The 17,562-nt window shown below is 41.3% G+C and overlaps 1 protein-coding gene across 1 annotated transcript in view; it reads right to left on the bottom strand.

Annotated features, from left to right (window-relative positions):
• The window catches only part of COL25A1 (collagen type XXV alpha 1 chain), a 400,933-nt gene that overhangs the window by 16,095 nt on the left and 367,276 nt on the right, over nt 1-17,562 (bottom strand). Inside the window, exons 27-32 of the mRNA XM_084756859.1 lie at nt 16,988-17,050; nt 16,350-16,400; nt 14,270-14,296; nt 9,158-9,193; nt 7,357-7,410; nt 360-413 (exon numbers count right to left, since the gene is read on the bottom strand). Coding sequence (XP_084612985.1) covers nt 360-413; nt 7,357-7,410; nt 9,158-9,193; nt 14,270-14,296; nt 16,350-16,400; nt 16,988-17,050 — 285 coding nt within the window. The remainder of the gene's footprint in view (nt 1-359; nt 414-7,356; nt 7,411-9,157; nt 9,194-14,269; nt 14,297-16,349; nt 16,401-16,987; nt 17,051-17,562) is intronic.

Raw genomic sequence — 17,562 nt, 5'->3', positions numbered from 1 at the left:
AATGAAGTTTTCATATCCAATGGGCGACCCTTCAAGGGGGTGTCAGTTATGAATGTCCACTCAGATGGCATAGGCAGGGTGCCATCTATCAGGCAGCATCCTGCTTTCCTGTTAGCACTGGTTATCCCTTAGTCTCTGATCTTCAATCGCATGACGTGCCTGGGTGTATCTTTAACGTGCGGAGATTTATTGAGACCAAGTATGTATGTATGGCTTGTCTGTAGGACTGATCTTTCTGTACTGTGACTCTTCATTGGATCGTCTTTGCTCCTATAATGAGATTAGTCTGCCCACCAGGGAAGGGTTAACCGTGTCAGTGGCAAGTCACGTGAGCATGCAGATGGTAGTTGTGAACTCACAGGCAGCCCATAGGGCCCTCTGGGCCCAGGCTCTCCCACAACTCCTTTCTCTCCCTGAAATGAAAAAAAAAAAACCAGAAAGTTTCAGTCACACACAGACCCTTACATCCCTGTGCAGCGCACACAGGAGGCCACACCCTTAAGTGTTCTATCAGAATGCCAGTTAATTCCTATGCCTTCAAGATCGTAGCAGCAAAGTAGTGAAAATCTTCCATGACGGCAGATTTTGCTAGATGCCTGCTGAAAGGACAGGAAGGAGCTGCCATCCCTATGTGTAGGACGCTGTACTTGGCCCCTCCCGCATTTATGTAAGGCACTAGTTTGTTTTAATCTGTAGGTTCCTAGTCCTTACCCAAAATGCTTAGGAGTAGAGCTGAGTTTGGATTTGGTATCTTGTGGATGAGGCACAATATAAACTACAAGTACCGTACAGGTTAATTTTATACTGTATAATAATAATAACTTATTATTATTATTATTATTATTATTATTATTATTATTATTATTATTATGCATTCCTGTTTCTACTGCAATGTGTCATATGAAGCCAGGAGTAGAATTCCCAGCTGTGGTGTTCTGTTAGCACTCAAAGGGTTTTAGAATGATTCACAGTTTGAAATTTGAGATTAGGACTATTTGGCCTGTATTGCCCTTTTTTCCCCCCTGTTTTTTAAATGTAAGATTAAAAAAAAAAGATTTATTTATTTATTATGTTTACAGTGTCCTGCCTGCATGTGTGCCTGCAGGCCAGAAGAGGGCACCAGATTTCATTATAGATGGTTGTGAGCCACCATGTGGTTGCTGGGAATTGAACTCAGGACCTTTGGAAGAGCAGGCAGTGCTCTTAACCTCTGAGCCATCTCTCCAGCCCTAATGTAAGATTTCTTAAAAGTCAAGCCTCTTCTCAGAGAAGCCCTTCCTTGACCACTCTCTCCTTTTCCCCAGCCGTAATTCACTTCTGGTCCTTCTTGCACTCTGAGACACACAGATCTTACTATTATTTTCTGACTGTGGTTCTTGCTGGGATGGGCACACTGGGGGCTCCAGGGCCCCCACCTTTGGTTCCATCAACCACATTTTAGAATAGTGCCTGACACATTAGTAAACATTAATTGAATAAATTAATCACATTGGGTCATATATGGCTATATACATCTTGTTTTCTTCTTGAAAAAGAAGAATTAAAGACCTCTCTGCCTTCACGGAGTGCTTAGTGTGTACACACACACACTCCCTTTACCTCTTTAAGTGTCCCGTTAGTAGAGTTATTGTAAAGAATACTGCAGAATGCTTGTGAAGAGTCAGGGTTATTTCCACGAATAGAAATAATTATCCTAATAAAGATACAAATAGTGTTTTTGTGCTTTCTCCAGACTAAAATGTGTGTTATGGAGCGTGAAAATGTCAGGGACAATGGTGATGTTGAAATGGTTATCTCCATAGACAATTCTATCTTCCTTCCTTTTTTTGCCTTTTATCAGAGGGGCTGAAAGTTTAGTGTCCCCCCCCCCTCTCTCTCTCTCTCTCTCTCTGTGTGTGTGTGTGTGTGTGTGTGTGTGTGTGTGTGTGTGTGTAAAGCCAGGTGTCCCTGAGAGCCCTACCTGCAGAGGTATGGGGTAGGGTTTTACTTTCGTATTCTTAGGGTTTCCACATGAGCACATACCAAGTAGGCATTACTAGGATTTCCCTTTTAAATTTAGTTGGTGAAGCTGGTACTTAAATGCCGCCGTCAGCTAAGAGACGTGGTAATACAACACGGTCACTACAGATGGATAGCTTTAAGAATCTGAGCTCTTCTTATCACTGTATATCTGCTAATAATGGTACAGCAGCGGTCTGCTGGGCAGTGGCCCGGCTGTCAATGAAATAGATTTAGATTTGAATTATACTTCTGGCATTTTCTGGGGTCGAGGCATCCAGAACTCGAGGCGCTTTCTCAATCTGTCTGTGCTTGGGTCACATCAGCCATAAGATAAAACAGTGATAAATATTCTGTGACAACAGCCCTGAAGACTATGTAGGGTTGTAATATATGACATTATACAGTGTGAAGTAATTAATTTCACAAGTGCTAGTTGCTGTACAACTAGGGGTCATGTTTTTAAACAGAAGCTTTAAAGTATGCTAGTTTAAAATCAATTTCTTTCAGATAGTCTTGGCAGTGTTATTTGCAAATTTTTAAACGGTGTGTGTGTGCGTGTGTGTTACAAGTATGTTGGGAATGGGGTTAGAGACAGGGTTCACAGAAGTAAGGTAACTAGACAGTAGACTGTGTCTAGTCTAAATATCACCGTGGAACTTTCCCCCTCCCTCCCTGCCTCCACGTCTACTGAGGACCTTGCCTTGGCTTGTTTTTAAAAGGAACACACTGGGGCTTATCTAAACACAGTTGCTGATCACTACAGAGCCTGCCTGTGGGACATCCCTTCTAGACTAGCCTGCCCCACAGCAAAGCAGCATGAATTGGACCCATGAGCCAGTGCTGGCCAAGGAGGCACAGGGGACACTCAGGTGGAAGCCTCAAGGAAGGCGATTTCCCTGTTAAGATCTCACTCCCTTGTAGAGAGTCCCGTCCTCGGTACAAGTCTCCCTCTGAACCTGCAGCTAGGATTTTTGCCTGGGTAGAGGCAGGGCTTAGACTCCTTTGGCCTTTTGGTTATTTGAAATAGACATTTCTTTCTTGTCCAAGTCACATGGGATTGGGATCTTTTCCTTAGCACCAAAGCATCAACTCCAGTGGTTGTATCTTGGATACTCTCAGAAATAAAAATAGCAATTCAGGGATTTGACTGTGTAGTGGTTTTTTTTTTTCTCCCCTGGATTAAGGTTAAAGGGCTTCAAAAGAACCTTTGGGCCTCTCAAACTTAAAACACTACAGAGTTCTAAGGCCAGAGGAAGAAATCGGTATTTGAAACAAAAACTGCTAGCATGCTTTTAGCCCTGGGGACACAGACCTGAAGACTTGAAGGAAAAAAGTAATGTTGTTTGATGTAATAAGTCGAAGGAAGGCTTTGGGCCTGGCTTCAAGTGCCCTGTCCTCCACACAGATGAGGAAATCGGTGGGAGCCAGGGAGAGGGGAGAGATGCATACGAACGCATCAGGCATGTGTTTGAGAAACTTTGCAATGTGAAAGGCTTCATTTCTTTTAGGCTGGATGAATTTTATCCAGGCTCTTCAATGTGCATATCAGCAGTAAGGACTTGTTCAGGAACGCGCTGTTTCTGCCCATCCTTTTCGCTGTAAGACCAGAAACATCTGCAGGAGACTCCAGATGGCACCTCCATTAACTCCGAGACTCACTCCGCTCCGGCACTTTTGTGAGGGCACTTGGAGCATACCGACACACGAGCCAGCTTGAGGAGACACAAGTGTAGCACTTCACACTGCACGCACCTGCCCTCAGCTATGCATTCGAAAATTCTTAGCGACTTCATTCGCTCTTCTGGTTAATTCTGCACCAGCACTGAGATCTGATACCCTTGAGACACTGTTGAGCTATTGGAAGTAGCAGCTGATTTACCGAACAGCAAACCCTCTTGAGCCCCAGGGCACTTTGCCAACAGACTGCCTGAGCTTTGCTGCTCCAATTTTAGGACGGACTGAGTTTCTTCATACAGTGCCCGGAAATGAATCCTTATCAGCAGCAGGGACGCTCTTAACTTTGAAGTACTTTTAATGAAGCTAATTACTGGAAGTTGTTAGTTTGATCTTAGAAATAACAGTAGTAGATTCAGATGATATATTCTTTTTTTTTTTTTTTTTTTTTTTTTTTGAGACAGGGTTTCTCTGTGTAGCCTTGGCTGTCCTAGACTCTCTTTGTAGACCAGGCTGGCCTCGAACTCACAACGATCTGCCTGCCTCTGCCTCCCGAGTGCTGGGATTAAAGGCGTGCGCCACCATGCCCAACCCAGACAATATATTCTTAAGTACTCATTTCTTTCTGGAACTCTTCTTGGATAAAGCTAGTCTTCACTGAATCTAGCCCATACGATTTGTATTGACTTTGCCCTTATTCTCTGGCTGTTTTTTTTTTAATTTAATTTTATTTTTTGCAGAGATTTCTTCTTCACAAGATAAACTCTTCTAGATTAAAGAAAGTAGATCTTTCCTTACTTAGCCCTAGATGGGAAATCTCTATCAAATCGCATCTCTCAGCTCATAGGGAAACCCGTGAAAGAGGAGGTGGAAAAAATGTAAGAGCCGCAGGGGATGGAGGGCATTAAGAAAACAAGGCCATTTCCATGATCTGGCTATTATGAATAAGGCTGCTATGAACATGGTTGAGCAAATTTTCTTGTTGTGTGCTGGAGCATCTTCTGGGTATATTCCAAGGAGTGGAATAGCTGGGTCTTGAGGAAGCCCTATTCCCATTTTTCTGAGATAGCACCAGATAGATTTCCAAAGTGGCTGCACTAGTTTGCATTCCCACCAGCAATGAAGGAGTGTTCCTCTCTCTCCACATCCTCGCCAGTATGTGGTGTCGCCTGAATTTTTGATCTTAGCCATTCTGATGGGTGTAAGATGGAATCTCAAAGTTGTTTTGATTTGCATTTCCCTCATGACTAAGGAGGTTGAGCATTTCTTTAAGTGTTTCTCAGCCATTTGATATTCCTCTGTCAAATATGAGGCACCAGAGTACGTGTGAAAGTCATACCTCACTCTCCACTCAACTGTGAAGAATGTCCTGTCCATTGGCTAGATCTGAGTAGGGGTTTGAAGTTTACGGCCTGTATTGTCCTTGGCTGGTGCCTTAGTTTGAGCGGGACCCCTGGGCCCAAATCTGCCTATAATAATGTTCTTCTAGTAGGTTTCTAGGACCCTCTGGATCCTTGTACTTTGCTATTCTCCCATGCTTTTCTCATCTAGAGTCCCAATAGGATGTCCTCCCCTCTGTCCCAGTTTCCAGGTAAGTGAAGGCTTTCGTGGGACATGCCCCTTGGGCTAGTATGCAGAAATAAGTGAGTATATACCATTGACTCTTTCTGCTTCTGGGTTAACTCACTCGTTATGATCATTTCTAGCTCAATCCATTTGTCCACAAATTTCGGGAATTCCTTGTTTTTTATAGCTGAGTAGTATTCCATAGTGTAAATGTACCACAGTTTCTTTATCCATTCTTCTATGATACTGTATGAACATATACATGGGGAGGAAGTTCCCCTCAGGCACAGTCATAGGGGAGAGGAGTAAGGGGAAAATGGGAGAGAGGGAAGAATGGGAGGTTACAAGGGATGAGATAACCATTGAGATGTAACAAGAATAAATTAATAATAAAAAATTTTAAAAATTAAACAAAAAGAAAATTAATACACATGTTAAAAATAAACCAAGGCCAATTAAATCCACAAGAGCAAAGCTCCTATGAACTCCCAGAGACTGAGGCAGCAGGCACAGGGCCTGCACCAGTCAGCATTAGGTCCTCTGTATTTATGTTACGGCTTCCCGTGTAGTGTTTTTATGGGACTCCTAGGTGTGCTAATGAGTGGGTCTCTGATTCTAGTGCCTTCTCTTGGTCTCTTTTCCTTCTCTTGGTTTGCTTTGTCCAACTTCTGCGTGATTTGTTTTTTTGGTTTTTATCTTATATGTTATTTTGTTATATCTTAATATTACCTCTTAGAAGCCTGTTCTTTTCTAATGAGAGACAGAAAGGGAGTGGATAGGGGTGGGAGGACAGGTAGGGAGGAACTGGGTGGGGTGCAGGGAGCAGAGATCATGATCAGGATATATTATGTGAGAAGAGAACCTATTTTTAATAAAAGGAACAAAGAAAATAGATGCTTCGTCTGCAGCATTATTTATCTATTGGGTATATATTTGTGGGCATTAGTAAAAGTCTATGTGATGAAGGTGATGATGAATCAATTATAATGGCGTTATTCACTGTGCCAGAGCAACTTGCAAAGGGTGTTTTCTTCAAGTAGGAGGAGTGTATCTTTCCCTCCCAAAAGGTTGCATTCTATGCAGTTGCATCTGATAAACTTTACAGAACATAGGACTAGGGAATTAGAAGACATGTCAGAGATGTTACTACCCGGCCCTCTCTTTAAAATTAAATTAGCCCTGACTGATGATAACTCTCATTTAAAAAAGACCACGAACTTGCACAGTGAATCATGCAACATCTCGAAATGCTCACGTTCAGTGTACTTTATCTCGTTCAGCAGGGAAATTGATGATGCAAATTATGTACACACACACACACACACACACACACACACACACACACACACACACACGGAGTTTTCCAAGGTGAAGAAAAGAAAAAGTGGGCGAAAAATAGAGGAGAAAGAAGTTCCAAATGCACGAGCAGCTGTGGAGGCTGCAGCACATTTTTGTGTGTCAGATATTCATCTTTCCCGAGTGTCTATCTTTTTTTTCCTCCCAAGGATAAGGAAACATAGCCTAGAATAGTGAGGCTGGTGAAAGAGCTTTGTTTTTATAATGCACCGAAATCATTTCCTTATGGCTAGCGGAAAACAGGTCATTCTTTTACTCCTGGAAGAAAAATGAGAGCATGGGTAACCATGTGCAGAAGAATACGTAGGTTTTGTAATTTCCTTTGGAAAAACATTATAATTTACTCAGAATAAATACGGTAGCTTTGTATTAAGATTATCAACCAGAATATGTAGCCCTGGAAATTTTAGTCCCATTGACTTCACCTTTCTGGATGAAGGCCCAATGAAAATATCTTCCTTATGGGTTAAGAAGGAATAATGGGAGCTATTTATTTTAGCTATGTAAATGTATGCATTGTTTTCATTATGGCAGACTGATTCTATTTCATACCATGCGGTTTTCTTCTCTTAGTCTTAGGACCCTGAATAGAACTTCAAATGATCAACATTTTCATTTCACATTAGATAGCTCCCCGCCCCCAACCCCCACTATGCCTCTTCTCTCCTGGAAAAGGAAGAATTTGAAATCATCTCACATAAGCCATACTCTGTTCCCTTCAGTGCTCAGTTTAAGTGTGATACCTGAAGAGAGACTTACTCTTTCTCCTTTGGGACCTGCAGGGCCATGGGGTCCTATAGGACCATCTGCACCCTGAGAAAAGATAGAAATAAAATACTATGAGACACATGAGAGACTAGGCTGCAAGAAGAGAAGTCTGATTTACATCATCTGGTTTGGGAGAACGATGCCTATAGGTGTCTTAGGATAACTTATCTGATTTTAAAGCACTTTTTTCTCAATGGTTTTTCATGCCAGTTACTTCCTGCAATAGGAATGAAGTATATAACTGCATGCTTCAATGAAGAGTATATATAAAAGCTGTATTTCATAGTTATTTATTCTTCTCCAATGACGCATCTTCATTTTGTCCTCATTTCCGCCACCCCCAAATTTATGTTTATTTTATGTGTCTGTGTGAGGGAGGGCTTGCATGTTTGTATAGACATCATGTGTGTGTAGTGCCCATGGAAGCCAGAAGAGGGCACCAGATTCCCTAGAATCAGAGTTAGAGCTGCTGGTGGGTTCTGGGAACTGAACCTGGGCCATCTGCAAGAGCAGCCAGGGCTCTTAACTGTTGAGCCATCTCTCCAGCCCCATGCCTCTATAATCTTAACAAGGAGAGTATAGCCATCCTTTCTTTCTACCATTGTTTTCCCAAAGCCTTTTCTCCATAGCCACTGACACCCATTAGCCAAAGCCCTGAAATTTTGTTTTAGCCATTTAAGTGGAAAATATATGAATAAGAACAGTGTTTCACTTTCAAAACAACTTTTTGCTTCTCTACTAGGACAAGTAGGGGTTCACAGGGTCAGGAAACTGTTCTTCTAGGCTCTGCCCACAGCTTGCACATCAGGCAGGTCAAGTGACTCAGTTGGCATAATTGGTTTCTGTGGCAGATAAGATAAAGTCTGAAAGAATATAAGAACTCTGGGGTCTAGTGGAAAATAATAACTATTTGAAGGTTTTTAGAACTGAAAAATTTCAACTTTAGATTCTTAAAAATGAGGTAAGGAACTCAAACACACTTGCTCAATTGTTGGGAAGACAATGCGTAAAGTGGCAGAGCACAAACTAGTATTTGCCCCTATAAGGATTATTTCATTTCAATCTGTCTAGTGTATGCCCATTGCCAGTCTAGCAGTTTGGTGGATTCAGGAAAGGAAATAATTCAGAGTTTCAAACTCACTTGCATGCTGGTGAATGCTCTTACTGTCTCAACTCAACGTTCCTCTCTACAAGATTTCTAACTACTGAGTGATCCTGACTAACATTTAAGAGGTGGAACAGCTTTTTTGTTTGTTTGTTTTTTGTTTTCTTTTTGTTTAAAGCATGATAAAAATAACAGAAGACACGGGATTCATTTCCATGAATAGAGACTTGGGGGTCAGTTTTAAGGAATAAAATATATATCTAAGATGGAGAAGAAATTACATTTCTAAGATGGACATAAATGTAAAGGGAAAAGCAAGTTGAAATAAACTCCTTGTTTGCACAACTTCAGGGGCCTGTGGGATTCTAGGATGGTTTTTATGAATTGTTTTAGATTGTTGAGACACCTAAAGCAACTAGACTGATCATTTTCTCACTTAGTAAATTATCCAGACTCGAGGTTGGCCTTCTCAAAATGTACTGGCAGCTCAGGCTAAACTCTGGAGTTGCAACCCATTCTCTGTCCCTCTTCCTCCCTCTCCACCATCCTCATGAACCTTCCTATTTGATTCTTTCCCTAAGTGACTCCTTCTCATCTGGGAAGACCACAAGGAATGAGAGGGTCTTCCCCGGAGCACACGATTCACATCCATGAAGCACGCTGGAGCAGGACTCGGGGCCGACTCACCCGGGATCCTGGCTTTCCGTCTAAGCCAGATGCTCCCTTGTGTGATCGGGTTGGTGTCGGGGTTGGTGGGTGTAACACGAATGACAAGAACAGAGATTAGTACGAGGCACCGGTGAACAAATGCAACACTTCAAGCAACATAATAACACACTCACAGGATTCTGGGAAGAATATCACACTGTTACAAATAGTTAGTTTTAAAAAAAAGTCACATGACAATACATGCCCCACAGATGATGGCATTTTAATGACATTTCTACCAGGAAACTCTTTTCTAAAAATCTGATGAATGGCATTTACATGGTGGGCTATAAATTATTTGTTGATGGTACATTCGTAATAAGGGGTTCCTAGCTATATGTCCAATGGAATTCATTTCAGAAGACTATTACTCATGGTATATTTCTTTAGATTCTGAAGAGAGAGTAGTGGCAGTCTCCTAGCAAAGGGCTCTAGATCTCTGGCTACACTTGTTAAGATGGTTTGTGAACAAAAATGGTGTGCATTGATGTATTGAGATGGCTTGATTTTATGCAGACATTATGTGTTGGACCTAAAATTCACATTAGTTGCCACTAGAGGGACTTCTAGGAACAAGAAAAAAAAAACCAAAGATGTGGGCTCAAGTTAAAACAACTCCCAGTCTGCCCCTCAGTTCAAATAATCTTTACATTGGTGTTGGCATGAGAAATGCCTTAAAAACCCACCTTTCTCAGTTGAATGCATGCCTTTCTTTATGTTGAAGTGAGGGCTCACCATAGTGAGTGATAAAGACAGTATCCCTAATTCTCTTTGATTAAGCTCTTATATAGCAAACTCAAAATGCTTAGAACTTTAAAGATACAGCTTAGACTAAGGAATGTTTAAGAAGACAGTATGCTGGCTCTTTAAATTCTCTTGGTCAGGCTGAAGAACTCTTTCTCAGCCTCATGCTTCAGCTGCAGTTAGTAAACGCCCCCCTGCCCCCCAAAAAGGAAAACAAAACCAATTCCAGCTGCCACTGATGCCAATGCATATACATTTGGGATACTTTCAATTTACTTTCTAACTAAAACTTCCTTCAATATAATACTGTCGTGATCAATGCTAAAAGTGTATAAAATACAGCTTTAGGTAGCAATGTCCATAGACTGTGGGCATCACTGTTGCTTGTTTAATGATAACTTCGTAAGAATCAGAAGCAGCCCTGAACTTGACAGAAGGGTAAAGTAGTTTAGAGAAACTAGACTAAAAGTTTACAAAATGCAAAATTTCTTCACTCATTTTTTTTTGCATTTTCCTTAGTCACTATTATAATGTTTGAAGATAAATATTAAAATGATACTTTTATATTGATCATAAAATTATTCTATCTAACTGGAGTGCAGGGCTAATAGCTAACGAATGTTTTGGATATTTTGTGTCTATATGACAAACGATTTGGAGATTTTGTGTCTATGATCCAATTGGCACAATTCTAAGATAGAGCTTACATAATTCCCTCAATAAGTTAATGTATACAAAATGCCTGCTGTGTCTTGTTTGTAAGTGATGGGCTTTTGAATGAAACATATTAGTGCTGAAAGTACAGCACTGATGGGAAAAATGAGAAAGGTGACCACCAACATTTCTTGTATTTCACATCTTAAATATAGAACTATTTTTCTGTTATTTTTGTTTATGTCCTATTTTACAAATGTAACCTACAATATTCTATACTGACTCTTATTTGCATTTACTGAATAGACAAGGTATTAAAGGCCCCAAATTAAACCGTTACACTCAATGTAAATTTTAAGAAGCCTTTCAATTGTTGTGGGAAGAATATTGGCATTAAGTATATGAATGAATGAAACCCCCTTTCATTGCGAATGTGGACTACTTCTGTAACTATCCACAACGGTCCCATGAACTTCATTATAGGGAATCTCCAAACGAACAACATAAAACATACAGAACACAATGTGATCAATTAATGTAAGGAGCCACAGCACTGACCTCAACAATGGTCAATTGCATACCTGCCACCAACAGAGGGCTATAGTCCTTAGAATCCAAGAAGATGAGAGCAATTGAGAGAGGGTCTTAAACCTCTATTAGGCCACAAAATGGTTTGGGGGAACATTATGAAATAACAGACACATCACACTTTAGAGGAGAAGATGGCAGAACTTGTCTGTCAGCCCACAAGAGCAAAGTTGGCATGTATGTAATTGAAGAGTGACGGAACACTTGCAGCATTGTTTGTTATGGGGTCACCCTCAGACACAAGATCGAGACGTCAGGGGAAACAAAACTGGGCTGTGCTCTGCTCTGACATACTGTGTGTTCTAAGACAGACTCTCAAGTGTAAGATGGCCACTGAGCAAACCAGAGTTGCTACTTAGGGTAGAAAGAAAACATCTGAGATTTGCACTGAAATGGAAAGTTTTCTTTACTTACTGGAAGACCAAGGGGTCCTCTGTCACCCTTTTGACCTGGTTCACCCTTCAATCCTTTAACACCATTTAACCCTGGTTCACCCTAAATGCAAAAGCAAATGCCAATTTTGGTTGCTATCATGGGTGTTTAAATTGTGAGAGAAGAGACCCAGTCTCCGAAACACTTGCAGATTCCAGTTTTAGGTAACAGCAGAGTGAGGCTAAATTGGTTTTTGCATCAGTTAATAACCTGCTTTAAAATTTAATATGCTGGAGATGACAAAGGATATCCTAGAAAGCAAAATGCACAAGAAAGTGTGCTGAGTCTCATCAAGACAGACATACAGCCGACTTCATGGATCTCGGAGTTCCATGTCAAGGGAGTTAGGGTTACGTTGTTTTGACTAAGCAAATCAAAGACAATCAGAGTGGAGGACACTGAAGGGGATCAGTAGGAAAACCCCGCTCTGCTGGGATTGAAAACTGGAATATGCAGGACAGTGTTACAGACAGACATTTTAAGCCTTTAAGCATTTTGCCCAGGAGAACAAACTGAAAATGTAGATGCTGATGTCTGAAGTAATGCCATTCCGTAAGCCCTCATTCCCTGACGTTGCCAAGTCAGGTTCCTACATGGATTAATCAATAGAGTAAACCACAAATTGACAGTCCCAGAGGAGAATACGAAGATCAGAGAACTTGAATACAGTTTTCCTAACTGTCTGCACCATTTCAGAATCAAGGGAGTACAGCTCAACGTGGGATGGCATTACAAAAGCTCTGGTAAGTGATAAGTCCTCTTGATTCAGTTTAATAAAAATTTACGGAGAAAAAGTTCAGGGGTGCAACATGCCAGTTGCCCACGAGGAATAGCGGGCTAGAGCCAGAAAAGGTTTGTATACACACACTTTTCAGCTTTTAAGTACAGACACTAATTTGTCAAGAAAACACTGCAAGATTCATGGAAGGCAGGCGATCTCACCGCATGGAGGTCATGCTCACATTGGCTCAAGGGACTTTTAACCTGCAAAGCATCACCTGCTCTGCCTGATGGTGAAAACCAGTGTGCTTCTTGTTAAACGTAGCCTAGAGCCTCATAATGTAGTGTGCACACGAGTGGGTATAATTAATGTCTGCATAGATGGAAATGCTCATCGAAAATTTGTGGCAAAGAGAGGCAGACGCTCCCCCCCCCCATGAAACCATGCTATATTTCTGAGGGTCCACACATTGTCACCGAATAGTAGACTTTGCAGATTTTTAAGATATGCGTCTGTACAGTGGCCACAGTTGAAACCCCAAATATGCTATACTTGACCAGGTCTAATCCTGATGTCACAGTGCCATAGTCAGCAATGCGTTCAGGCCATGGCCTGGTAGCCACTGTTCTAAACTTGAGAATCATGGCTTTGCATGTGAGCACATTTCTAGCGTGTGGCTTTAGGATAATGAACAGGCAGGGCAGCCTTAGCAGGACATAAAATTATTTGGTGGGGGAAATCACACATTGATAAGAGGGGCATTGTGAGGCTCAGTTTAAAAACAGCCAACTCCATTAGGAAAAAGCCCAAATTTCAAATCTGTAGCACATTCTTCTATTACTACGTTGGCCATTATCTATTCCTGTAGTTTTCACTAAATTAGTAAAATGCCCTGGCTTATCAATTGCAAAGTCAAAAACTCACAGGCCATCTGAGGTCTTTTCAATTTTATATTTTGTTGAAATAAATAATGTAAATAACAGCTATTTTGTGGACATGATACCCAATTTCATTTTCTGTATCAAAAAGATCTTGGGCATCACCTAACTGAATGGTTATGGCGTGCCTCAGTCGCCACAGAATTAAGACAATCTTGGTGGCTTTACTCTTGGCCATTCTAATGGTGGATACACTATCCACTTGCTTAGTGTGAAAGGTGAGGCTTCCTAAGGAGAATGAGGTGTCAGCCCTTCCCCTTCTTGTGTTACTCGCACGACCCTGAAAAGGAAATTCAAGGATTCCTGTGTTCAGCCAGTATTGCTGGCAACCCCTTGTAGCTGGGAGAGCCAGAAAGGGGCCTTGCCAACCCCCCAGGAGAGGGTGGCTGCCAAGCACCAACACTGTGTTTCAAGATGCCTGCTAGGTCTCTGTAAAAATAAAGAACGAGTAGAGACCATCTTCCCAGCATAAGCTGTACAGTTCTGGCAAGGAGGACCAATTCTCTATTGCTCCTTTTTGCACTCACATAAGTTCTGTGACCCCACAGCTGGTATATCCTGTGCTAGATGATGACCCATGGGGAATGCAAAACTGAGATGAGCGGTAGGCAAACTGTGAAAATTCACCAGTATATATGGCAAGCAAGGTGTTCAACTGATAACACATATAGAGCTATAGCCACAATGAAAAGGCAAAAGCTCCTGGATTACTCTAAGAATTTTATTAGATGACCCCTAAGTGGCAGATTTTAATATGCCATGTATTTTTTTTTTTAAAATCATGTAGTGACAAGGGCAAAAGAAAATTGAGAAATGATTTGTTTCCAGGTGATAGCACTTAAGCTCAGTGTGAGCCACATTGTATTGTGAGAGTTAAACATCTGGATGCTTAAAGGCTTAGAGACTATCAACATTACTTGACATATAAATAAGACAGGACAGACATGCTTCCGTCATGCTTGCCCATGATCATCAAGGAAACAGAAATCAAACAGTCATGGGATTTGCTGGTACCTTTGGTCCAGGAAGTCCGTGAGGTCCCTAAAAGCGGAAAGCAGAGCTTTAATTAAAAACTGACTCACTGCTCCCTTGTAGAAGTGAGTGTTATATCAAGTATAAAATGAAATGTAAAACAACCATCTTCTTGTTTGAGCTGTAGCCAGAGGCAGGTCGGTGGGATGTTATTTATTACCTACCAAATGTTCCTTCCAGCTCTCGGATTGCTCTGTAATAGGAAATTCATTAAGAGCAATGCTGTCTGCTAAGAGCCTACGAGAGGGAGAAAGCTGCTGGGGTTTTCATGGAAGAAAAATCAGGCGAGAAGAGAACCCCTGTTTTGTATTTACATTACAGGTGCGTCTCAGGTTTCCATTTTATAACCTGATGGAATGTCTGAGATGACTCATGAGTTTGTATAGAATAGAGGTAGAATCTAAAAGCCAGAAGAAATTCAGGGGAAAAAGGGATCCCCACAGTTTGCATAAGGAGGAAGAAAGAGGAGCCCCTTGTCCATAACTCATCATAGCCAACGTGTTGAAGAATCTAAAGGAGACAGGAAAAGGGCAGCCAAGTGTGGGAATCTGGAGAGGCTCTCATTAATGAGGGCTAAGCACCATGCCTGGGACTGCATTTATTGTTACAGAACGAATCCTTTAAAGCCCTTCTAATACTTGTTTACCAAAGAAAGGAGGTCATAATAAATGCATGAATCAGGGTAAAAAGAAAGCTATTTTGCAGAAAATACAAATATAGAAACTAATTATCAATTTAAATTAACTGAAGGTTATTGTGGATTGCTTTGAACTTTTAACGAGATTCTAATAAGCTATTCCGGGAGATGCATATTTAAATAGTCATCAGTGAAATACAACAGAGAGAAAAATAACTGACCAGGTATACACAGATATTTGTTATAATGTATACATCAGTGTAATGTTTTCCCTTTTGATACATGTGGATAAACATTTTTTGGGAAAAGACTATCATCATTGAGTATTCTTATCTTATGTTCATAATGTTTTAAGATTCCTTAAAGCTAATTAACTTTATCATTTGAACAGGATGTAGCATTTTCTAACTTAACCTTCAAATATAAAGTGAACAGAGTATAAAAAGCCCCAAACATGCCATCTAATTAATTCTTAATGAGCTATTCGGTGTTAAGAGAGCGAGGTTAACGAAGTTGTTTACCAAAGAAAGGAGGCGATTAGTGAGACTTGGGTGACCAGGCTACCCTGTGTGGCTGGCATCATACCCACAAGGTGACCAGGCGACCCTGTGTGGCTGGGATCATCCCACAACAGTCTCTCTAGAGTGCAGTCGGAGCAGAGTGTGGCCACAACTGACTTAATCTACCTCACTGATGTCTTCCGGTTTATGAAGACACCCTGGAGAGGAGTGTAATGTTATAGCCTGCCTGACGTGTTCCTTGCTGTGTCAAAAACACTTGAAGCACTTGCTGTCCACATTCTAGCCTAAACACAACTGTCAGGACTCCAACATTTAGAGAATTAAAACTTGTTTCATAGCTGCCTTTCCCACTGGAAGTTCTATGAGGTCACAGCTGCTGTTTCTAGTGCTCACTGGGAGACAACTGCAGCAATGGTCTGGCTCAGAAGATCATCAGAGGCGCCATTAACATGGAAGGGGAAAAAAAAAAAAAGATCCAGCAATCTACATCATCCACGGAAGCCAGCTTCAGTCTTTTATCACATTGTTTTATGCATGTTCTACTCGGATACTTTGGTGAAGGGTCTTAAGCTTCAGAACTGGTTAGCTACATTCTTTACCGGCTCAGTTATTTACCTTAGTTTGCTACTAGGAGACTACAGCAGTGGCAGGTTAAAGTGACTTGCCAATGTTCGTACAGTGTTGGAGTAGAGCTTTCCAGACCTGTCTCGGCAGCTGCGTGTCCCTCTGACACATGTGTTTAGGAGAATGAAAGACAGGCACTGCAAAGTGGTCAAAGCACCTCACTTTTTCTGCTCATCTCACAGAGAGCACAAAACATAAGCTGGCTGTGTTCATCTTTTGTTCATCTTTACTCACTCACTAGTAAGTAAACGGTTACGTTTCAGAGACAAGGAAAACTTACCATGGGGCCAGGGGGTCCATGGGGACCTGGAGGGCCTGGTGGGCCTATGATCTGTATGTCCAAAAAAAGAAACATGGATGTGGTTACTTCATTTCGATAAGGCAGTGCAGCATGGGTCTTGGTCTAGGGCTCTGGTAATGCCATCAATAGTCACCAAGGAGAAAGGACACTGTGAGAAGTGAGGTGCTTGGCTCTCTGGCTTTAGAAATCCCTCTCTGAGAATCAAATAACTTCAAACACTACAGCCTTTCTCCAAAACCAGAATAAATCAAAACTATATTAAAAGAAAAGGAAGCAACTGATTATCGAGGAATTCTATAATGCTGCAACAACTGTTAAGCCCTCGGCTATTTCCCTAAGCACAAACAGGACTCTGGAGAAAAACAGAACGCAAGTTCTTATTTCACTAGCCTTTCCCTATATGCATTATGAGAAATCCATTGATTTTTTTTTCTCCCCAAAGCTTCTAACCCATAAAGTGAGAGGCGGTGCATCTCATAAGTGTAAGACCAACATATACCATGTATAGGTTGAACCACCAAGTGGGTCACGGTATTTGTACTGACAATTAGCCACCTGGCACAGGGGGACTCTGGTAAATAATAATCCCATGTGATGAGTCAGCCCCATGGACTTACAGAAGGCCCCTGAGGACCCGGCAAGCCGGAGTCTCCCTTCTCTCCTTTCACTCCATTGGCACCCTAAAAATAACCGGGAAGCAATGGTTAGCATGGAAGTCAGTTCCATGGCCTGACAGACACCTAAAGCCAGGATTCCCTTGGATTTTTATATTATGTATACAATACATAAAAAGTTTTATCTCCACACATTTTAGTTCGAAGCAGTAAATTTACTAAAATCTCCAGAATCATGGGTGCTATAGCAAAATACAAAGTAAATAGAAACTAGGCTGAGCCTGATTTCACAGTATTAAATGTACTGGATTTTAAATAATGTTTTTTTTAATGGTGTGCTCACTTTAAATAGCAAATGAGAGACTTTAGTTCCACTGACATTTATTTATGGTTTCTTGTTTAAAAACAGAAAGAAGATCCAGGTGGCTCAGGCCTGAGATCTTGGCTACTTGGGAGATTGAGGCAGAAAGAGCAAACATTCCAGGCCAGTCTGTGTTTCAGAATATGTTCAAGGTAGCCTATGGAACTTTTTTTTGTTTTGTTTTGTTTTTTGGTTTTTTGAAACAGGGTTTCTCTGT

This window comes from Acomys minous (assembly GCF_964271855.1).
Source record: "Acomys minous genome assembly, chromosome: 14".
Classification (NCBI taxonomy): Eukaryota; Metazoa; Chordata; class Mammalia; order Rodentia; family Muridae; genus Acomys; species Acomys minous.
Note: the sequence above shows the minus strand (reverse complement) of the source record. Positions and strands in the feature narration are given on the sequence as shown.